Source organism: Watersipora subatra, chromosome 11, assembly GCF_963576615.1.
Source record: "Watersipora subatra chromosome 11, tzWatSuba1.1, whole genome shotgun sequence".
NCBI classification, from domain to species: Eukaryota; Metazoa; Bryozoa; class Gymnolaemata; order Cheilostomatida; family Watersiporidae; genus Watersipora; species Watersipora subatra.
Genome location: NC_088718.1, coordinates 32519932 through 32544854, shown reverse-complemented (window position 1 = coordinate 32544854; position 24923 = coordinate 32519932). Strand labels below are relative to the sequence as shown.

Genomic DNA, 24923 nt, shown 5'->3' with positions numbered 1-24923 from the left:
TAGTCAAATAATAATGTTATGAGTCTAAAATTTCAGAACATTTTTCCATTTAATCAAAGAGTAGTTTTTCATGTCAAATTATGGTCCCGCGCGTCACACTAGCTTTAATGGTTCATAATTTATTAACGCATTTCATGACAAGGATAAAATCTTATTCACTGATAGTTGATGTCAAGTGCTTTCTAAAACAGTATAAATGACACCAGAATTTCACATCTGAGCTGAGATGTATGCGAGGAAACATTCAAATGTCCCGCGCGTCACAATCCTGCCAAAAACGGCCTTACCCTACACCATCAGATGAGATCAGAGACACAAAGAATTGAAGTCATACCCAACCCCCAGATCCTAGGCTACACAAGACCAGCATAACTAGTCAAGCACCCACTGAATCTCTGTAGATCTAAGGCATCAGACCTAAAGCCTGTAAGTTTGGTTTATCGCAAAGAAGTTGAAGCAATATACAATCCCTATCTTAGCTCAGTCAACAAAGGTCATTAAAAATTGAATTAGCCCTGACAAAAAGCTGGTTGTGTAAGAAAATAGTAAATAACGGTATAATAGTAAAATAGTAACCGTAAAATAGTAAACTCCACGCAAAATAAGTTCTATTTGATGGTCTTTAATGGCTCACAAACGAAAATAGTTCTTTACAGCTACTCACCAGGGTTAGAGTGGTGGTCAAAATTACAATTAACCTAAATTAATAACTAATTGGCAGTTCAGAATTACATAAATAAATTAATTAATCTCTGGTTTGTGAACTTACATTAATAATTGAATTAGCCATTTATTAAATTTAATTGCTAATCAATTATTTAGTGAGTAATTTAAAGCAATTATTAATACGCATTATTAATTTACTGCAAACCAGCTACACACTACTTCATCACGCGTGTTAAGTTATTGCAGGTGTAGGAAATTTCTTTGCATTGTAGTTTTTTTATAAGGTTTCAACGTACAAAAAGAATTATACCAGCTTATCAAAAAAGAAAACCTTATATCCTCACATATAATCCATTCTCTTATATACGCTGACCCTAGTTTAAACCAGCGCTAAAATGTATATATTTATAGCTGTTTTATATGCAAGCTTATGGAAATCCACACATAAGCAGACCCTAAAAACTGTAACACGTCGTACGCACCTATCACCGCTAAAGGCTGCAGAGGTAAATTAATAAAAAAGATAACCATTATTGTTATGCTTTACTTTTATTATTAATGATCAAATGTTTTCAACTGCATTAGCGGCATTATTAATGTGACTGGTGTAACTGCAAAAGCAATCATATGTATGACCAACCAATCACAGACTGTTATTGCTGTCATAGCCTACTACTACTAGCAACCAAGTGCTGCTTTGCGTGTGTCTGCGCGTGTGTCTGCATGCTCTTATCGTGAGAACCAAAGTTAGAGAGAAGAAAGGTGAAATGCACCAGTTTTGTTGCATCTTTTTAAACGAACATTCACATGCGCATCTTTTCAAGTGCGCACTCTCGATATGGTGTAAAACAAATTGTAAATAACAGGCAACCAATCCCCATACTTAGCATGGTTTGAGTTGAAGCTGTCGGAATTAAGTTGGCATAATCCCATTTTGTTTGCGTTCTTGTTTTTGTCAGAGTTATGTGCCTATTAACCGACCTCTTAATTTGGTAACTTTTTTTGTTATAAACTCAGCTTATATTCGAGGATATATGGTAATTACTTCAGCTAATTACTATAGCAAAATCGACAGTACATCGCAATACAAAGTCCATTATACAATGATAAATACTACTCTATAAACAACAAATTATAGTTATGGCTACAATAAAAAAAGTAAAATCAAAATTGAGAGTAGGAGTCAGACAATGGCATTTCCATGTTATAAATTTTATCATAGAAAAAAAAAATATATAAAAAATACATACATCAGTTCTTAGACATTCCTCTGTAACAAATGGTGAAATCTTTTACTAAAGGTCTTCGTGTGTTTCTGATGTGAGCAAAAATCATAAAACTGTTGTTATCATGTTTAAATATTTGCTCCTACAAACTGTAAGTTACATGCGAACATGAATGTTTCCAAAAGTTTGCAGTTCCCTGATTTTTCTTGTAAGTAAATGGTGTTTGGAGACCAAAAATTTATTAGTGTCGTTTTGAAGACGACTCACTATAGTATGTCTCGACCAGTGACATACTGTCTAACCGACTGGCTAACCCATTATCATTACAGTAAGGTGGTCAAAATACGGGAGGTCAAAAGGTCAAGTGGCTCAGATAGCTATCTGTATTCTTCATTGTGTACAAAATGTTCCAGATTTTGGAGGTAGGCAATAATTTCACTGGTAAAATTTCCCTGGCAATTATTTAGCCTAGGATATTATTCAGTGTCAATCAATATTCTGTTGTGTAGTTTTGCATGGTTGTTGAAAATTATGCAAGTAGGCCTTACCAAATTTCAAGTGTAGCAGGTAGACTATGCGATGAGGTTTCCTTGTAGTACATAGTTGAAGCGTAGAGATTAGTCACAATCAAACACCTATATTTTAAAGCTAATCGAAAACCTATCTATTTGTTCACCTATCTATCTGCCAGTACACCTATTCATCTGGCTGTACATCTATCCTGAGTTTAAAATTATAAGAGTTTAGACAATGACGTCATAGCTAGTTAGCTGTGGCGGAAATACCTCGTTTCCAATTGATAACATATTACTGAGACACTAACTTTCACCTTCCAGAAGCCACTTCAAAAAGTAGCTAGGGTTACTTATCCACAACAATTCTACTTTTCCATTCTTTATTTTGTTGGTGATTCCCATATACTAGAAGTTTTCGTTTTCTGAATGTTTAAAAAAATCCAAAATTGTATATCAAGTATTTGGTAAAATCCGTTTTTTGAATCATAATTAATTTATTAATTATTATTAGAATTTAAACTTCCTCGTTAGTTTAGACTAATATAAAAGTCCTCCAGTCAGTATTTATTTTTAGCACTGGTTCTAAGCTTCAAAAAGTGTAAGAAAAATTCAGCTCAATGCAAATGTATGCAGATTTTTTTAACGTACGCTGCCACCGGAAGTGAGGCTTAATATAAAACAATGTTTACATGATTGTCTATACTCTTCTATGTTCTACTCAGCATCTATAAATCTGCCTGTACATTTATGTATCTGTACGCCTATTTATCTGACTGTACATCTATCTAAACACCTATCTATCTGTCTGTACACTTATCTATATAGTCATCTGCTTTAAAAATCTATTTGTCTGTAAATATTTGCCTCTATTTCAGGCTGTACCAATCTATACATTCAGTAGTCTGTCTGTATCAGTTTTTCCTTCCATCTTTCTGTACAGCTTTATCTGTATATATGTTGGTTTCTTTATCCCCCCCCCCTCATATTTCAATGCATAAAACAATACATTCTACATACACAATTGTTTGTACATTTTTTTAATATTTTAAAGTATTTAGATACATGCATCTATTTTGTACTCGATTAACCTGCACTCTATTTAGGTAAAAATTCTAGTTAGGAATATGTCACTTTGTATGAGTGAATAACTCAAAATTGAACTTGTCATATGAAGGCTGTGTAAAATAGTGTATTCTCAGTTTTAGTTGAGACACGGCGTCTTTGATGTCCTTGAACTCTTTCTACCCTACTAACAAGTTACAACAAGCTAACTACTTTTAAAGCTAACAGTATTTGACACCTGATGACACTCAGAGCTCCTTACTGATGATGATGATACCAAGTTCTCAAAAATATTTCCTAGCTCAACAACTAAAACCTTTACTTGCTGACGATACAGTCAACTGCTGATACCAATCAATACCGATACTACTAACTGATAGAAAGTGGCGCTATAGTAACAACTGATAGACTCTAATAATAAAAGTGAGCTAATAAATAAAATTAAATAAATAATTAAATACTCTAACAATTAAAGTGAGCTACTACCATTGAAATATCACAAAGCTGTCTATTATCTCCGAGCAAGACTAACTGAAAATGCAAGAAAACTAGCTTCCATACATATCCATCAGCACAAAAATTACAATTTTATTATTTCATGATTATGGTTAAAAAGTAGACATAAAAAAGTATCAAAAGGTATGCGAAGTACAACCTCACACAACCTTTTGTATGTGTGAAAGTGAAAAAAATGTGGCAAAATAATGTAGATTTCATGAAAACAAGTGTCTATCAAGTGTCAACAGATGTCAATTAGTTCAAGAACGACTAAACTAAATATTGATGGAACCAATGATATACAGCCCCCCATGCAGCCCCATGGGGGCTGTATATCATTGATGGAACTGACTAAAATGCAGATAAGATGCTGCTAGCTAAATATGGGTACAATCCTCAAATATTGCTAAATATATATTGCTGCTATGCGGTGATTTTTGTGAAATTCATATTTTAATGCTGAAATAATATGTATACAATTATGCATCTATAGTTTATAAATGTACGCCTTGCTTGCAGCTGAAAAAGAATCGTATTAGTTTACAAATTGATAATTTTAAACCAAAGGTTTAGGCTTATATGAGAATGGTGAATTTTAGGAAAAAACTCACCGGGTGTAGCCATAAAAATTAATGATTCGGTCAGCTGGCCATGTTACTAACTCAATTGGAGCGCGTTAAGCTAACTACGGTTTTTAGAACAGTTTACATGAACTTCGCTAAAAAGAAGTGTGCTTCTCCAATACAATGAAATAACTTTTTACTCGTCTGCTCAACACTCACAGTCAACCCTTCAATCAAAGTTTTCCTTTTATTTGCGGTTAAGTTAATTACAAAAAGATGAAAGTTTTATTCAATGCATGTAATTATTTAGATTCTTATTACGTGTAGTATTGGATTTCGTTAAACAGCTAAAGGAAATGCCTGAACTAACATGGTACAAGTCTCAAAGCCAGCAAATTAAACCAGTATAGCCGTACCTGTTTTGATGTTTAGCAAAAACAATGTATGCTCGAAATCTAATTATGCAGTTAGCTGTTAAATCACGAACCGTTGATATAGAGGAGGAGTGATAGCGGTTTTACGACAGAACTGGCAATATATAGACTCGCTACACCCTTCTTAGCTCTCAGTCCACAGTTATGCAGACTAAGCTCTTTTGAATAAGATTGGTCGTTTACCATTTCGTATAGATCGTGAAGTAAGAAAATATCTATATTGGCACAAGTCTTTTTGTTGTCGGCCAAATAGTGTGATACTTTCAACTAGTGTTAGACCAATTTGTATTTTCACCAATCGCGTAGCGGTCGTTTTCAACACTGGCAAATTCCATTATTGTGCTTATTCCATCATGGTATATTTTACTTGTGGACACTGTAACGCGACTTTGAAAAAGAATCAAGTAGATCAGCACTGTCAGTACCAATGCAAAAACGCAAAATTTGTTTCTTGCGTCGACTGTGGAACTGACTTTTATGGTGAGTTTTTTTGACAACGGTTAAGTACGAGAGACAAAAAGTGAGCTGCAGGCTGCTTTCCAGACTGTAAACTTAGTTCATCATTGGCACAGCGCTAAATGATCGATTTAACGTTTATAATTCAAGGGAGTTTTTGGTTAGCAGTGTTCACACACTTTAGTGGATGAAATGTAGCTATAATTTATAAATATATGTTTCACAATCATTTGGTGTCTGTAATTGTGGTGTAATCCCATTAAGTTAACACTGATTACAAAGACATTAAATTGGTTATGAACATCTGTGCTTTTAATAATAACACAGTGTGAGTGTTGCAAGATGTTACTACGACTCATTTAAAACTCCTTTATATTCGATGATATAAAATAAGCGGACATTTCATGAAAGTGCACAGCGAATTGTCCTATTCTATAGTAGAGTAGAAGTTTTTATTTACTGTTCTACTGCAAGCATGAATAATGAAACTAAAAGACATCTTGAAGCAAAAGGCGGTGTTAGTAAAGTTTTTAAGATCTAATGAACTTTGCTGGCTCAACGAAAACAATGGTAACACACTAGCAATCAATCAGAATTAACAATGGAGCCGTGCATGATCACTGGTCACTATGTAAAACTAAATGTATCAATAAAGGGCAGCACAAGCTTTTAGAGAAACGCAAAAGTTAATCATTTTATTATTATTTGATATACTCTCAGGATTGAAAGGCCTTGGATAAAGCTTTGGGCTAATGATAACATCCTCTTTGAAAAAACTGAGTCTGCCAAAGATTTAATGAATTTTTCAAATCAAATTGCAATGATGACATCGCTTGATTGTATTTTCTTTCATGTTGCAATCTCCTAATGGGATGTAGCTATTTTTTTATATGGAGGCTGTCGGCTTCGGTAGACAATATGCATTAGGAGGCTTGTGTAATTAATCCAATATGACTACTAAATGCCCCCCAACATACAGTTCCAATCTCAAATCAATCTCACAGCTACTTCCTAATTGAACCCTTGCACACCTCTTCTAAGAGGCTATGCACTTGAAGCATGTTTTTGTCATCATATTCAATGGCAATGAAATGTTTAGCAACTATTGATAAATTACCCACCCAGATACCTTGTACTACCACTCTCTTGTGTATGCATTCACACAAAAACCAAGGGTTTAAACATGAATAACATTAGTCTAGCTGAGACATTCAGTAGGTTTTCTTACATACTTGCTATGCAAAAGCCACCATAACATTTTAAAAGGGCAATTAACTGAGAAATAGATTTTAGGCAAACAGAGATACCCAAATGGAAACCATGTCATAACTACTTAAAACCGGTGGTGTACATCAATGATTGATTTTGACCAACTTAGCGACTTTTCTACCGAACAAAGCGTATACAGTCACACCTCGACATAGGAGCTTAATTCATTTTGAGACTGAACTCGTATGTCATTTATCTCGTATTTTGAATCAATATTTCTTATATAAAATAACTAAAGACGCATTTATTGGTTCCATCTTCTGAAATCTTTCAAGACAGATGCAGCGGTTAACAGAGGTGTGAGAGAGACTTGACAGCGACATGTTCGGTATGCCACACTTTTGTATGCTGCGTAACATAACGTGACTTGAAATCTGACTCAATGAATTTAGCTCGCTAAGCACACGCTTTAGTGAGTTAAATTATTTTTTAATCTCACACATAAGCTTAGTGTAAGATTAAAAGATAAATCTTAATCTCACACATAAGCTTAGTGTAAGATTAAAAGATAAATCTTAATCTCACACATAAGCTTAGTGTAAGATTAAAAGATAAATCTTAATCTCACACATAAGCTTAGTGTAAGATTAAAAGATAAATCTTAATCTCACACATAAGCTTAGTGTAAGATTAAAAGATAAATCTTAATCTCACACATAAGCTTAGTGTAAGATTAAAAGATAAATCTTAATCTCACACATAAGCTTAGTGTAAGATTAAAAGATAAATCTTAATCTCACACATAAGCTTAGTGTAAGATTAAAAGATAAATCTTAATCTCACACTAAACTTAACTCTAATGTTGTATTCATTTTTTTTCCATTTTAGCTCTTTTTGTCTTGCCTTCACCCGACCTTCTAAACCTTTTTATAGCTGATCCGATGAGAAAGACCGAGCGAAGGGTTGTTCTCGTAAGCAGCCTCTCGCGTACTCAGTCACCCAACTACCTTTCTAAGAATCTTTTCGTACGCTTGTATTTCAAATTTCTCTCTTATCTCAAGGCAAAAACTGGCTCAAAATTTTGTTCATATTTCAAATTTCTTGTAATTTGGGGCACTCATATGTCGAGGTATGACTGGAGGTCTGTTTTCTGAAGTTAACTCTGAATGAGTCAACATATATGCTATACTTTTGAATAGTGCATAGCCTTTCTGTATCAAAAACATACTAAAATGCTTTTGATATTCAAAACTTTTGAGTTCCAAGATAGCACATGAAATTGTTAAAAATCTATTTTAGTTGAAAAGGATAGTTAATAAATTTATTCTATAATAGTTTTAAAAGTTTACAAGCTATTGTACTATTTCTACCAAGACTTGGTAAAAAGAACACTTTATTTATCACACAGGTTACTAAAAATTGGTGCGAATGTAAATTAAAATGAGTCAGCAAGCCATTTACTATGTTCCCTTTGGATTAGTCTCGTCAATTGGGAAAACTGTGAGGTTATATAGAACTAGATGAAATATAATTAGGAAAGATTTGAAAATAATAAGTTGGCCAAATCATCCTCTGCTTTGTCCTCTCTATAGTTTTCTGCAATTAGATAATTTTGATAACAGACACCTTTTGTTGATAGCTGTTTGTAGGTGCTACTTGTGTCCTACTAGTGCGATAAGCAAGCAACTGATGCTTATCTTTACTTCGTCCAAAGGGCGAAGTTGAGAATTTTAGCTTGCGATGTATCTTGAGTGTGAGTTCTGGCTGAGAGTCGGTAGGGGTTAATGTGAGCTTGTCTCAGCAGTGGATTGTTAAAAATAGCTAGTGCTGCCATGATTGGCCAGTGTTCAGAGGCTTTATTTATATTTGGAAGTTTGTGTATTCGCAATTCTCTCTTGTGACAGTCAAGGCGACTAAGTTTGTCGAAGGTTGTAGTTTACCTATGTTAGCAGATCTCTAATCAACTTGATTACAAAGAGTTGTCTGGCATGATTTCACAATTAGGATATATATACATATACAGCTAGTATATATATACATTTGTATATATATACTAGGTGAATTCCCGGCGTTGCACAGGCAATAAATCTTTGCAAAGATTTTTTTTCTTAACATATAACAACAGTTACCATTCAACTGTCAAACTACATATCATGAAAAAGGTGTTTAGTGCAGTTTAAATAAATTAGGAGAAAAAATAAAAACAACTGTAAAGGTTTGCAAATTTTGTCAAACAACTGTAACTTTCAAACTTCTTATCATGAGGAAAATGTTTTGTGCGGTCATATAAATTTAAAGAAATAAAACAACTATAAAAGGGTTTAAATGTAAATGTGAAATAGTTAGCAAGTTATTGCTACATTAAGTTTGTTTTGCTACGATTACAATAATAGATGATTTGGTAATGATACAATTAATACGAACTGAGAAAACAAAATGAAAATCCTGAATATATTGAATTGATAATAACAATTCTTGCATTGAAGTGTGTGTATAAAAAAAGGTTACTGTTCCAGCATAAGTTATCCATCAAAACTTGTACAAATACTGCTACAATACTGGTACAAATACTGGTGTCTTTGTCTGATGGAACAGAGAGAATCTAGAGACTATTCCTACTCGAGGTAGTATAATTGTTCGCATGAAAATAATTGGCTTTGCCCGCGGATATAACAATTGAACCTGATGAAAAACTGAAAATAGAAGATCACAAAAACACGAAAAAGCATCGCGTTTCATAGAGCTAAAAGAGTTCATATAGTTTTAGTTAATATGTCATTTTGGGTGTGAAAACGGGAAAAAGGTGTATACGTTATATAGTAAAAGCGATGAAATATAAGAGTTGTCGTGGTCTCATGGCTAAAGAATTGGATTGCAAACCTGCGGTCGTAATCTCTGAGTTCAAGTCCAGCAGAATGTGAAATTTTAATTCCAGAATTTTAGCAGCTATAGCTGGACATACCGAAGGACAGACAGAGGACAAACTAAAAATATATACATATATGTTATTCAGCTATATATCTTATATATTTCTCAAATTTGGTCGTCATATGTGTATTCGCAGGTTTGATTGTCCGCTATAGATCTTAAAATTTTGGAATAAAGATTCCATACCGAAGAAGCTTCGATCTTGGATCCTACCATTCATTAGTCAGACACCCTACCCACTAGACTACAGAGATTGAATTGCTAGCTTGCCAATCTAAGTCATTATATGAGAGCAAATACCCAACGAATTTGCGTATGACATAGCATGAGAAGCTGTTTGCTCACATTATTAAACATACTGGCTGATAGCGCGCAGGCTAATAGTGCGCAGGCTAATAGCGCGCAGGCTAATAGCGTGCAACCCTCACTATTTCTCATTGTTTATAAGACAAAACACTTTTCTCATGATATGTAGTTTAAAAGTTAGAATGGCAAATGTTGTTATATGTTGAATGCAAATCAATTTTCTGTCCAAAGACTTTTCTATTACCCGGGCAACGCAGGGTAGCACAGCTAGTATTTATATAACTCGGTGTCTGTGATTCCATCTGTCCAGCTATAGCTGTTAAAATCTTAGAATGAAGAATACGTATCGAAGAAGATTTGATCTCAGAACCTCCCATCCTCCAGACAACTAGCTAACCAATTGACCTACACGAGATGCATGGATTCAATTGGTGATATAAATTGCTATATAGATTAAAATACGCATAGCGACTGCGCAGTGTCACTAAAGCTTGCTCTCATGGCTCTTATTAGTAGGTTTAACAATTCGAATAGTAGCGTACTCAAATTAGTCATTGCAATGTGCCAGGCTAATAGCAAAAGGCAGACAACTACATTACCTGCAACTGTTTGTAAGCTGTTTTTAATAACTGTGCGACGCCGGACATTCCGCTTGTGTAGATAGATAAAAGCATTTGTAAAATACCAAGGTCTTCAGCCATTAGTTGTCATCCTGCTTCTCTCTGTATTTTTTTAGGGCTTCTTAAAAATTGCTAATGCTCTTATTGCAAGATGAAATCATAGCCTGTTATGATACACCTTGAACAAGTTTGGATGATACCTGATTACTCGTTTATGTTTATTTATGTTTACTTGTTATTCTAGACAAATGAATTCATAATATCTATTCTACATAGTTGCAAAGAAATACATTGTGTAATTTACACTCAGTGCAATGTCAGGCGAAGGTCAGGAAGTTGTCCAAAGAAGCCAACCTATAAATGTACAATTTTAGTATTTTTACTGAATTCTGCTCAAGTCCTTATGTATACCATCGGCAGAGTTCTTCATACTTATCATCTTATGCTTGCCTGAAGCTAACATGAAACTAGAAATAAATGTTCACAACGTCTAAGCAGTTGACTGTTTTGCACAGAAAACACTGTTTACTTTTTAATCAGAGTGAACTTGTAGCAAGGTGAATTTGCAATCAATAGTTGATTTAGTTTTTCATTTTATCTGTTTGTGGCTGTGAGGTGTTGAGACGCCATATTAAACTGGTAACTAGTTTTATATAAGCTGGAACCAATCATCCAGATTACAAATAATCTATTTAGTTTTTTTTAAACGCCTGCCATGTCTTGTCAAGTTTTTTACACTTTGTAACTAATTTTTCTCTTAAATATCAATGTAGCTAGAGAATTGCTTTGTAAGAGTTTATTTCTGTTAAATATTCATCTAGGCCTATGTACTGTAGTGAGAACTCTACTAGAAGATTATAATAATAACAATGTTGGCTTTTCTACCAGAAAACAACGCAAAGTCATGATGATGTGAAAGAGCTTTTGCAAAGTTTTACTGACAAACTTGGGATGTTAGTAATCTGTACAAGGATGGTGTTGACGGTAAGAAAATATCATGTTCCATGGAACTTTTTATAAAAAACTTTGTTTCCTGAATTTTCAGGTGGTGACTATGCTAGCCACACAACTTGTGTGAGCGAAGCTCAAAAATATGGTGGCAAAGACTATGTTGAAAAAGGAAATGTGAATAAAGGTCAGAAAAAACAAGATCTCTGGGTGGAAACAGTGAGTATTCCAAACTGATACATTAAATGTTTCCTGAGAAACTGCGTAGTTCTGGCTACATAGTGTTTCTACAAAGGCTGCATGGCATACATCGTCCCTAATCTCAACGAGCCTTTCTTCCCTGAGCTCCTGTCTTTTTCCTGTTCATTCTTCCTGCTGATATCCTATACTCGGGGCATCTTTCTACCCTGGCCGTCTCATTCTTCTGACCCGATGATTCATTCTTTTATTCATGCTTGTTTAGATGCTCCTTCTTTCTGGTGTCCCACTTATTTGTCCACATCTCACAAGGATATTAATCTATCAAGGCATTGCTTGCATAAATGATCTCTCACATACTATGTGAGCAACGGAAAAGTTGATTTGTGTCATGATCACAGAAATCATGGTTGAGTCGGAATTATAAGATTTAAAGTTATCTACACGAGCAAAAGGAGAAATTTCTCACAGCTATTTTGCAAAAAAAATTGGATTCTAGCTTAATTTCAGCAGATTCTATGGTCAAAAAACTGAATGCACGTTTACCATTAGTGCGAAAACATAATTCCGAGAAAACTGGCGTTAAAGTTTGAGAAACAAAAACCAATGCACAATTTTGTTTACATTTGAAAACGTCATAGCAACAAATATCAAGAATTTATGATATTTATCTAGATTTCTGTATTTATATTTAAAAGATTATGCTGAATTTAAAAATCTAAACAGATTTTAGCTGGTTGTCATAGAAATAGCTTTATATTTATAAAAAAAAACGTATTGCTTACTTTTGCAGATGTTAAAAACCGCTTGGCAGTATCGCGATATTGGGCACAGCCAAATCATCAACAAAATCTTTAGAAAAATAACAACAGTACAATGTTGCACACCATCGATCACTCTATACTTCGATTTTGTAAACTCGAATGATTGTTTTTAAAATTAAATCTGAAAACAATTTATAAAATCGAATAAATATTCTTTCAATTAACTATTATAATAAGCTTGTAAGAATTGTTAGGAAAAATCATCGTAATTCCTTTTACTTTCACTGCTTTTGACATCAGTTGGAATACCAGAGTACTCATTATAAGTGTCCAAAATGTCAAAGTTATCTTTAAAATCCGCAAAAAAGAAACAAGTATATTTATCGGACGCCATTTTTCAGTACTTCCTGTTTAGCATAGCAACGGTTTTAAGGGGGTTTTTCCGAGGGTTAAAGATTTCTATTGGCTAAACTGACTTCAGATTCGGAAAGATCACTCTTTGATTGGTCCAGATGCACGTGTTACAAAAATCGTTACCAATATTATAAATTCAGTTGGTGCAACTTCAAAGTCGGATAACTCAATTTCGTGATTTGCGACTTAACCATGGTTTCTGTGACCGCGACCCATTTTGTGGTATCAATTAAAATTTTTTTTTGATCACTCATGTGTTTTCATTTTATGGTTTGCAGGTTCAACAAGTCTTGGAGAGGACGAAAACAGATGATCCAAGAGTAAAACAAATATTGGAGGGTCTCACCACCCTCTCTAATATTCCTCAAAAAAAGGCTAAGTTTCTAAACTTCCTGAAGAGTTCCTTCTCAAGGTTAGCCTTTTCTAATTATCGCAAGCCATTAAACCTGGTTAAAGTTTGTTATGTTGCTCAAAATATTAATTATGGTGTTTTTAGACTTCGCGTTCTTAATTTAAGCATTACTGCAAGCAATTTGAAATTGGCAACTCCGACTTTCTTTCCATTTTTCAACATTTAGTGGCAAACATCACCCGAGGTTAAGAAGATTGCAGACCTAGTTTATTTTGAGTGTTTGAACTATCCAATCTTCTATGGCTTTTTTATCTATTTTGTGCTGGTAGATTCCGCCATGATCAGGCATTGTTCGAGCAAGTATGGTGCATATTAGAGGAAGGGAAGAAAAACATTGATGGTACCAATGACTCCGGCCCGACAGGAGCTGAGGCTAAAGTGGTTGCTGAAAAAGCCAAGGACAAGCCTTCTGCTGGCCAGAAGAAGAAAAAAGAGAGAAAAAGCAGTAAGACCGAAGAAGTAGCAGAAGATGAGAACGAGGCACCAGCAGATATCGTTGGTGAGTGAGAGATTTGCTTATCTTATGATTTGCCACGGCATATTTTTGGTCTGGCATTAAAAAACTCAAGTCAAGTATTGTTGATGCTTTACCATTTAGCACCGGATATTCCATATATATCTTATGTTATATATTACAATGATATTCGTGTATATATATATATATATATATACAGTCAAACATGGATAACTCTAACTTCACGGGACCGAGCGAAAGTGTTCGAGTTATCAGAGTGTTCAAGTTATCAGAGCACTGTCACAAGTCCATGTATTTACTTATTTATTAGCAGATACATGCACATATACAAACTATAATATAAATCAAAAGCACAAATGGCTTGTTTCAAATTAAATGCTTCTAATGTAAAGTTTAAAACGTTTTTATCAAAAAGTATAGAGATTTTTCTATCACTTGAGATTGGTTCGTTGTTTGAGGTGATGTTATTGCCAGGACGTTTTTTAGATTGACATTGGCAAAACTTGATCGTTGTTGAAATGCTCAAAAGAAAAGACATCTTTTTCTTTTGAGCGTTTTACCCATGATCAATTTTGCCGATTTTTCTTGAAGTTTATGCAAAGATTACTTACCTTTACCTCGCTTCCGAAGGGCGATCGCTAAGCGGATGTTTGGTATAAATCAAATTTCACCAAACCTTTAGAAAAGTCGTTGACAAAAGTATTTTGCCGATGGTGGACATAACGACACTTATGAATTACGAAAAGTTGAGGTTTACCTCTATGGCTTGGAATAAAGTGATTTTCTAAAGTGATAACAACCGTTTCCGTAGCCGTTGGGCAAAAAACAGTTCGAGTTAACAGTGTTGAGTTCGAGTTATCTATAGCAATTTATCATTACGTGGGAACGGACCAAAGAAATCGTTCGAATTAATCATGTGTTCGAGCTATCCGTGGGCGAGTTATCCATGTTTGACTGTATATATATATATATATATACAGTCAAACATGGATAACTCGCCCACGGATAGCTCGAACACATGGTTAATTCGAACGGTAAAGTGTATATATATAAATACGAATATACACGTGTATATATATATATATATATATCTGAATCAAGCTTTCATAGTATAGTCTACTAGGGCCGAACTAGGAATTACTAGAAATTCCACTGTCATACAGCCCACGACCAAAGAGATGGCCAGAGATATTGGCAAAAAAATAAAGGGTACTGATGGTTGAGAAATGCAATATTAGCAATCAAATGGCTCTGCAGTGCAATAGGATAACTGCAATATAAGTTAAAATAATTGCAATATTGCAATGATAAGCTTTCTAGTGAAAGCTAGGGCCGAACTACAACGCCCTTTCATGACGAGAACATTTTTTATTTTGCTACATTTTTATACGCGTGAATGCTCCTACGCGCTTTCTGTTAAAGATCGCTTATCAAAACCATTCTACATTCAACGCAACCAACTTTCAAACTGTGTATAGTACACAGTAGCTTGCCATTTTACTTCTAATTTTGCATTTCAGAATTATAATAAACATATTTCTTTATTGTTGTTGAATTACATACATTACAGTAAATTAGGCCTACAGCTTTATAACACTTTTATAACAGCTTTTATTTTGCTGCAGTTTGCAGAAATCTTCGAGACGCATGAACGCTCATAGGTTTTCTATTATTGCTGTATTACTATATTAACAATATTGGTTATTTTAATAATATCAGTGCATTTTACTTATAATATTGGCCAACATTGCATTTCTCCTATTGCAAGGGAGAGATATAAACGTGTAATATTTTCCTTTCATTGTTGTTGTTTGTCATGACCAAACACTTTTTAAATAAATTTTCTAAAAACCTATATAAATACCACAACTTCTCGATATTGCTACCTATGACGTTTTGAAATGTAAACAAAATTGTGTATTGTTTTTCTATTATTACTATATTAATAAAATTGATTATTCTAAGAATATCAGTGCATTTTACTTCTAATATTGGCCAATATTGCATTTCTCCTGTTGCAGAGGGAAAATATAAACATCTTTTCCATTCATTATTGCTTATTGTTGTATGTAATAACACCCACACCCAGTACATTACAGCTACCATTGCAGTTATCCTATTGCACTGCAGAGCCATTTGATTGCTAATATTGCATTTCTCAACCATTAGTACCCTTTATTTTTTGCCAATATCTCTGGCCATCTCTTTGGTCGTGGGCTGTATGACAGTGGAATTTCTAGTATAGTCTACTTAAAATATTTAATATAACCACAAGTCCTTATATTAATGTATCACGTTTAGAGCTTTTGGCTATTTGCTTTTGGCTAGATTAATATATGTACATATTGTACTGTAGAACAAGAGAAGACAAGTCTTTTGCAAAGATAAAATAGTGTCTATTCAAAGCGCTAAAGTGGTTTTGGCAGTCTTTCTAATGGCTGACCATTATTGTTTTCCTTAACATGGCATTCTGGGAGAGCTAATCAAATTTTATCAAAGTGAAACAATACTCGGATGTATCAGGGCACAGTGATAAAACAACTCCGATGTATCAGAGCACAGTGATAAAACATGACAAACCGTTATATCTATATTAGGAATCCCCCATCTGTAGAGCACTCCATGTTGATAGCATATCCACTTATTAAGTTTACTCTTGGATGTTTCATCATCTTCTGTGCAGCACAGTGTTGATGGCAGCGTCGGCTGTGCTACATGTAGCTCAGTTTTGTGTCAACCAAAGCACAAGGGTTCCAAAACAATCAAGTATCACCAGGCCTATACTTTGGGGAATCGCAATGCATGCTCTAGCCAATTGGGAGTCTAATTAGTTTACTTTAGCCAATCAGGTCCTGTTGTAAATGCGGTCAAAGCTTTTCATCATGTTCTCCGGCAATAAAGACCACAAAGTTCTTTGAACTGATAAGCAAATTTATGTAACAATTCACTAAATAGTTTACCTGTGTACTATCATCAGAACTTGAATTTGGGATTTGTCTTCTATTTTGCTCTAACATTTGTAATAGAAAAGACAACTCATATTGTATAGTAGAGTTTCATTACTTTCTGCTGAATTTATGTTCAAGTTTATCCTAATGTATATTATAAAACTATATTGTAAACATGTTGTGTCTTTCTCTCATGTCACTCTAACTGGCATGTATTCCCTAAACCATTTCTAATGTTCTATTTTATACTATTTCTGATCACTCTCATGACTCTCTGACTCATCAATGACTCACAATATTTATCCATTAGATCAACTAACTAATTATTAAAATGCAACGCAAGTTTCTTTTTTGAAAATCAATATTGATAACCTGCTGGAAAAATGGTTCTGAAATTGGTCTTTTAACATCTTTCAAGGTTGAAAGAACTTCAATTTAACACTTTTCAAAGCTTTTCTAGCTATATACAGTAAGTTATCAGTAACATTATCAGATTATTTATATTTATCCTTCCACACACAGGGCAAACATCTTTTTCTATTCCATGACACCAACATATTACATCCACCATCACATGTTTCAGTTTATGAGCCTTCTGTTCCTACAACCTTCAAATCACTATCCGTACTCCTCTGCAATACTATAATATTACCAACTTTTAAAATGCTTTTATTCACTTCACTCAATAATTCCTGATTTTCATTTTTTCATTCTTTCCTTTGGAATGTAATGAAAATATCATATTGTTGATGATTACTAATACCAATAGAAAGTTATAAAGTACCCGTAAACCCGTAAAAAGTTTTTATGAGAATATTTAAAGGTTGACTTGCAATAAAATTCACATTACAGTTATTTGATATAAAAAGATTCACCATGTCTTACTCTGTTGTGTTGTAGGTGCAAAATATGTGGGAATGTCATTACAAGCTCTTAAAAGCTAAAAAACGAACAGTTAATCGCAGCCACACGAGACCGTCATAGTTTGGATTCTCTTTCCAAAACGGCTCAAATGGGACGTACTTGTTACAAGATGGTTTCTGTTTACACTTTCATGCAATCTCATTCGTCAAAATATTTTCGCAACTATACTTCACGCATTCAATAAAACCATGTCTATTGTTCTTACGCGTCTGTTTTATCGTCATTGTAATGCTGTCACTTTTAGCACTGATATCTTATAACTTACCATAAAAAATCGTTAAACTTTTCAACCTTAGCTCGAATGAGTACATATCATTGTCTGATAATCATGACAAGCCTGTTGGTTACCTGTGATAATCGAAAAGTGCTGCAAAATTATTTTTGAAGTATTGGGTCACATGATCAGATTAAGACTTGACGATTAGTCCAAGCCGAAAGAAAACTGTAAAGTAACGAGCATCTATATTTGATAAAAGGGTCTTCGGTAAAACCCGAAGTGTTTGTCATAAACTAGTGCTACAATAAGTTTTATATTGAGCTTTTTATTGGCCTTTCAATTCACGTGAGAACATCACGTGACAAGACGATAACCAAGCTGTAATGAATACGTCAAATAAATAAAGAGATTGCAATCTATGGCAGCTTTTCGTTTTTGAGCGTTTATGAGCTTGTAATCACATTTCCACGTGTTTGGCACCTACAACACAACAGAGTAAGACATGGTTAATTTTTTGATACCAAATAACTGTAATGTGAATTTCGTTGCAAGTCAACCTTTAAGGTTAATGTGAGGTTTTTAATCCCTAAATATAAAAGCTCATTTTCTTGCTGCAGCTCCGACAGGAAAAGACAAGAAGAAGAAAAAGAAGAAGCGGAGGGGAGAGGAGGAGGAAGAGGAGGTTTTGGATGAAGAAGCTGTGGCTGCAATGAGGGAGAAAAAGTGGAGGAAACGAGATCCTGAAATGGAGGATGTAGAGAGGCTGAATGACACCCTACAGGTTGGGAGGAATTAGCATTTTTTCTTGTGGTGCATAAATACCGCAACGCCTCTAGTTACGGACAACAATTGCTATGGAATCGATTGAATATTAATACTTTTCTTAATGTGTCATTATTTTGTTCATCATTGGTGGTCTTGTTGAGTTATTGGCAGAAGTTTGATATGACCTGGTTATAAGATATGATCTCGTTGTAAAATATGTCCTAGTTGTAAGATATGACTTATTAGTAAAGTATGTCCTAGTTGTAAGATATGACCTAGTCGTAAGATATGACCTAGTCGTAAGATATGACCTATTCGTAAGATATTACCTAGTTGTAAGATATGACATAGTTGTAGGATATGACCTAGTTGTAAGGGATGACCTAGTTGTAAGAGATGGCCTAGTTGTAAGAGATGACCTAGTTGTAAAATACTACCTAGTTGTAGGATATGACCTAGCTTTAAAATATGACTTAGTGTTAAGAGGATGGGGTTAGGTGCGATTATGTAGTCTCTTACAGTCGTTTTAGCATATGAGTTTACCACACATAGTGCAAAACTTGTGTAATTATTTGTGTTTAAACTATACGTGACTTGCAGCATTTGGCATTTTAAAATATTCTAAACGTTTTAGTTTTGCAAGTGAAAATTGGGATGAAAAAAAATCTAGCATCGTTACCAATCAATATAAAACATAGGTTAGTTCAACCATTACCTAGTCTCAGGTAGAATAAGTTACGTCCCATATTTCCATCAACTCTGAATGTACACATAGAGCTTTATGTTTCCATTAGCTTGTCGCTAAGGTAAATTAGCAATAATAACATCTTTAGTGATTACTAGTTCATCTTTTGTATGTTTACTTTTACAAACCTTCATGTAATGCATTTATTTTAATGCCAACTGTATTTATGTACAGCCTTTGACACTTTTATGCCTGGGCCGAGATAATTGGTGATATGTCTTCTCACCTGATCTTATGCCTGAGTAAACTCAGCTGCGTAGTTTCTCTTTGTTTTCGCTCATTTCCGGTTTACCTAAAAATACATATTTTTTGTTACTCTGGGTGTAAGTAATATGCTTTTAGTTCAATTCCGATGTTTCAAGGTCTTTGAACTATTAGTCTTTGAGATATGTCCGAAATACCGGGGGCACTTCTAACTGACCGAGAAATGAAAAATGGCTGCTGACAGGTCATTTGTTTCTAATGACACTCTGATTGAACTTCTTAGCAATGAAAATAACAATAGACAAAATTAGAAAGCTTCTTCTTGCAAACAAGAGCTTCACACTAAAACTATTTGTTTTCTGATCCGTAGCAAATATACACACTCTATCAAACTCAGTGTAGTGCAATCATCATGTTTTCTCAGTTACCTCTTAAGCATCGCTACTTTGAAAGAATGTGAAGAAAAAACTATGTACTTTATTTGATCTTTTTTTCTTGAGTTCCACAAGATTGGAGCTTCAAAGTGACATTCAGTTCGGAAGAAATTGCGCTTTCTTACGTGCTGTCACAGTCAACGAAGGCTGGTAATATGGTCTAGGATCAGTGGACCAGCTTGTATGTGCAGGACTAGGTATCACAGTGTTAAAAGGCTAGCATGTTTGTATGGATTTGTAAAGAATTATAGTGTATTATTACAGATCATGCAATGAACTAACGTTGCATACGTTTGAATTCATATGATTGGATGAGTCTGTTTAGTTTTCATGACACGAAAGACTTGAAGATCATCTCTGCTTGGATAGTAGCTTACAAAAAGATATAAAAACATTAGTTTATCACTTTCTTTTAAAAATGAACTTTTGCATTTTTTTTAGTAAACAGTCTTAGGTTTTATCTGAAAGCATCACTCCTACTACATAGAATGGTAATTCTAATTATTAACTGTCCTGTAGTTTTTTGTGTTGTTTGTCGTTCATGACTAAACAGACAATCTTTATTATCTCAGACCATACATACCTTTTTGAGAAGCAAGTTTTGTAGACACTCTGTCTGCCACCAAAAGTATTCACAAGAAATATAATCTATTTATTGGGTATTCGTTTTATCCTATCCTGTGATCGCCAATAAGTGCTGACCAACTAAATATTGAAGTATATTAATAATCTAAAAGCCACTGATGCACTGTCTTATAGTTACATGTATACATATATACAGGGACCATGTTTAATTTAGCCAGTTTTGTCGAAGAATATAGAATTAGTTTTTATTGGATTTTTGTCATACGTGGAGATACTGCCATGTTACACCAAAGACAGTATAAAAAGGAAAATATCAGTTTAGTAATTAATAATATTCATGAGTACCACAACCTTAGCTTAAAGGTTGACTTGCAACAAAATTCACATTACAGTTATTTGGTGTCAAAAAATTCACCGTGTCTTACTCTGTTGTGTTGTAGGAGCCAAACACGGGGAAATGTGATTACAAGCTCATAAACGCTCAAAAACGAAAAGCCGCCATAGATTGCAATCTCTTTATTTATTTGACGTATTCATTACAGTTTCGTTATCGTCTTGTCACGTGATGTTCTCACGGGAATTGGAAGGCCAATAAAAAGCTCAATATAAAACTTATTGTAGCACTAGTTTATGACAAACACTTCGGGTTTTACCGAAGACCCCGTTATCAAATATAGATGCTCGCTACTTTACAGTTTTCTTTCGGCTTGGACTAATCGTCAAGTCGTAATCTGATCATGTGACCCAATACTTCGCAAATAATTTTTGCAGCACTTTTTGATTATCACAGGTAACCAACAGGCTCGTCATGATTATCAGACAATGATATGTACTCATTCGAGCTAAGGTTGAAAAGTTTAACGATTTTTTACGGTAAGTCATAAGATATCAGTGCTAAAAGTGACAGCATTACATTGATGATAAAACATACACGTAAGAACAATAGACATGGTTTTATTGAATGTGTGAAGTATATTTGTGAAAATATTTTGACGAATGAGATTGCATAAAAGTGTAAACAGAAACCATCTTGTAACAAGTACGTCCCATTTGAGCCGTTTTGGAAAGCGAATCCAAACTACGACGGTCTCGTGTGGCTGCGATTAACTGTTTGTTTTTTAGCTTTTAAGAGCTTGTAATCACATTCCCACATATTTTGCACCTACAACACAACAGAGTAAGACATGGTGAATCTTTTCATATTAAATAACTGTAATGTGAATTTTATTGCAAGTCAACCTTTAATATTGATGTGTATAATATACACATGAATTATGACAATATTATTGTCATAATTCTTCTATAAAATACTTAGCAAACTATGAATTAATAATAAATAACGTGTTAATTTTAAGCGGTCTAATAGGTATGATCACCACTGTATCACCACTCGAGGGGTCATCTTCAGTCACTCGTAGGTCTATTAGTACTTTTTACTTTTTTCAGGAAGTGGAAAAGCAGCCTAAAGATTTCAACCTTGGTCGGCTAATCACCAGCGTTCTTGAACGTAAGGGTTCGGTCAGTCTAAAAAATTTGAGAAAGAAGGCTCTCGGGGAATTCTGGGAGTGCGGCGTGGGTTCTATGACCGAAGAGAAAGTTCTGCATAAGCTTGACAAGAAGCTGCGATCTATGCAAGGAGTGAAAATAATTAATGACAAGGTCTACCTCGAGGAGGAGGATGACTAGGTGTCTGCCTTCTCTCTTTCTTCTCATTTTACAAGTGCTCCTTTCTCTTTCGCATCTTACTGCATTCTTCTGTCATCCCTTCCTCTTCTCCTTCATCTTTTACCATTGTCTCTTCCTCTCCTTGTTTTTGTCCATTATTTTGTTTCTATCTTTTCTTCTCTTATACCATACCTCCTTTTCTCTTGTATCCCTCATTCCTTTCATGTCTCCCTTCCCACCATTAAACAGAAGCCTGTTTCCTATTGTTTATTTTAACATAGAAAACCATTTCTTGTCTTTTGTTTCACGTAGGTTCATTTAGTTCGAATAACTGAGGAATCTGCTTTCATTTCATATGCATCCTTATAAAATATGTTGGCATAATGACCAGCTAGCATCACCAAAGCTTAGGCTTTAAAACTCTGTGTTTTGAATTCTGCTAGCGATGCATAACGTGAATACCCGAAAATATATTCTGATTTACTTTAATTCAGATTGTAAAGTTGCAGCTGTCCAAAATGGGCTCAAATCTTGTGAGCTTAGAAATCTTACTACAGTGCTAGTAATGTGTAATAGTTTCCAACGTACCACTTGAAATAAAAAAAGTGTATTGTTTTTTAAATGTGGCATATTTTCTGTATATAATCAGCTCCTTCCAACCTTGTATATACTTTGAACTGTGTATCATATTATTAGTGTACTCTGTTTTACAGATAGTGTGAACAAGTGTTTCTCATCTCAATAAAGTAAACAGCTAATACTGATTGTCTCTGCTATCATTACTTATCACACGAGGATAGTTTGTATGTGGTTGTTAGACTATGATGATGTGTGACTTGGGTGTTCAGCCAGTTTTGTATCATCCAGTCGTATATACCGCCCTGCAGTAATACCTATGTCTTGTAACTCCCACGATTCTCTGCATCAATGTACCCTAATCTCTAACGACATAATGTACACAACAGTTATCATTTACACCTGTTGAGCTGGTCTGGTGGGAGATACAAGCAGGATAGTTAGGTTCAGGCATTAGAAAGAGTGATAAGCTAAAGTCAATGTTGATTGCTTTCTTTCTGAAGAGATCGTTGATAGTATGGCTAGAGATATGGCAAGTTCTTACCTGCTCTTCGGGGTTTGTGCACTAACTTATATATATATATATATGTATTGGTATCCTGGCCGTCTGGTGCACTGTGAGAGATCACCAGGTCTGCCAATAAAGCACAGAGAATAAGTATATGCACAAGTATTCCCTAACATAGAAGGTAGATGATTGGCGCCGGTGGTTGTGTGCTAGACAGTAAAGCTGAATATCGCTAGTTCAAATCCCATATGATGCAATAGCTTTTCCAGCCCCAACCATGGCTTCGGATGGGTGGACATTGTGTTATCATATAGCTGTCACGCATTATGAAGTTGTCTCAACTTGTAAGTTATTGGGATAAACAACTCCTGTGATGGTTTACAGAATTTGTGTTTACTGTTATACTTTGTAAGCTTGCATTGAAGTATCAACATGATTGTTTATAGTGTAACCTTCGGGTTAAATGTAACAGCGGACAGACTTTTGTGCCGTGTGAAGTATCTATTGCTTGATTGAGTTGGACAGTTTTGTGTTACATTTACACGTAAGTGTACGTTATGTACATGCCAGCAATACATTTAACTTTTGATAAAATTCTGATATACTATGGTGATTGTAATTATGAAACAATCTAGTAACTTTTTGTGTTCCTTGTCATTTATGGCTTAAATTTCCTTTATTATCACAGCCATACATACTATACGCGTTTGAGAAACATGTTTTGTAAACGCTCTGTCTGCTACCAAAAGTATTCACACAAAAAATAATCTATTTATTGGGCACACATTTTGTCCTGCCCTGAGATTGACAATTCGGGCTGGCCAACCAAATATTAAGGTACTAGTAACTTTCAACAGGCCACCAATTCACTTTCATATGGTTACATGTATGCATAAGTTCAAATACCATATTAAATTTGACCAATTTTGTTGACAAATATAAACTTAGTTTTTACTGGATTTTTGCCGTGACTAAATACCGCTGTATTACAGCAAAACTATAGATCAAAAATGCAAAAACCAGTTGGAATTTATTAATATTCATGTGTAGCACATTCTCAGTTTTCCATCAAAATGCATATTTCCGTAATTCATCTAATAAATACTTAACAAACTATGAATTAATAATATATATAATTAATAATAAGTTTATCTTAAGCAATCACATAATTACAATTACCGCTGAATGCGTAAATGTAATAGCATAGTGTTATGCTGCTATACGACCTTTCCAATAGAATACCTGACTAATATATATATGTAGTATAATTTCTTGCTATATAAATGTTTCATTTCTATTTTACACTGATTTCCCATTTGCTGAAATCAGAGTGTGCCTTTTAGACTTGAATAGTGATGAGACAAAGGTGTCAGGTAGGCGTCTTCCACTGCCAACCATGGGGTTGCAGGTTCGAGCCCTGCATAATGCCAATATCTGACAAAAAGCTTTCAGCAAGCTTTCAACTCAATTGCTGGGTCTTTTGGATTTAGACCATAACTTAGAGGCCTCGTGTACCACACTGACTACGTGGGCACATTAAAGATGCACGGCCTCTCCTTCGCAGATTGTGCAAGTGAAATGGCTACCTGGCTCGGTGAGGCTGTACGTGTAGCAAAATGCATCCCTTCGAGTTAATCTGACAGTTCCAGAAGTCCTTG

At 34.5% G+C, this 24923-nt stretch overlaps 2 protein-coding genes across 3 annotated transcripts in view; one reads left to right on the top strand and one right to left on the bottom strand.

The window, feature by feature from the left end:
• The window catches only part of LOC137408412 (DNA polymerase lambda-like), a 36353-nt gene extending 31310 nt beyond the window's left edge, over positions 1-5043 (bottom strand). For both annotated transcript variants that reach the window (XM_068094934.1, XM_068094933.1), the window contains exon 1: positions 4947-5043. The gene's annotated coding sequence lies outside the window, so the exon portion shown is untranslated. The remainder of the gene's footprint in view (positions 1-4946) is intronic.
• A 258-nt stretch (positions 5044-5301) lies between these two features.
• LOC137408433 (cell growth-regulating nucleolar protein-like) lies at positions 5302-22945 on the top strand. The gene is made up of 6 exons (XM_068094961.1): positions 5302-5444; positions 11529-11650; positions 13086-13219; positions 13489-13718; positions 18401-18564; positions 21963-22945. Exons 1-6 carry the CDS (start codon positions 5318-5320, stop codon positions 22200-22202), a joined length of 1017 nt encoding a protein of 338 aa, XP_067951062.1. The 5' UTR covers positions 5302-5317; the 3' UTR covers positions 22203-22945.
• The last annotated feature ends 1978 nt before the right edge of the window (positions 22946-24923 follow it).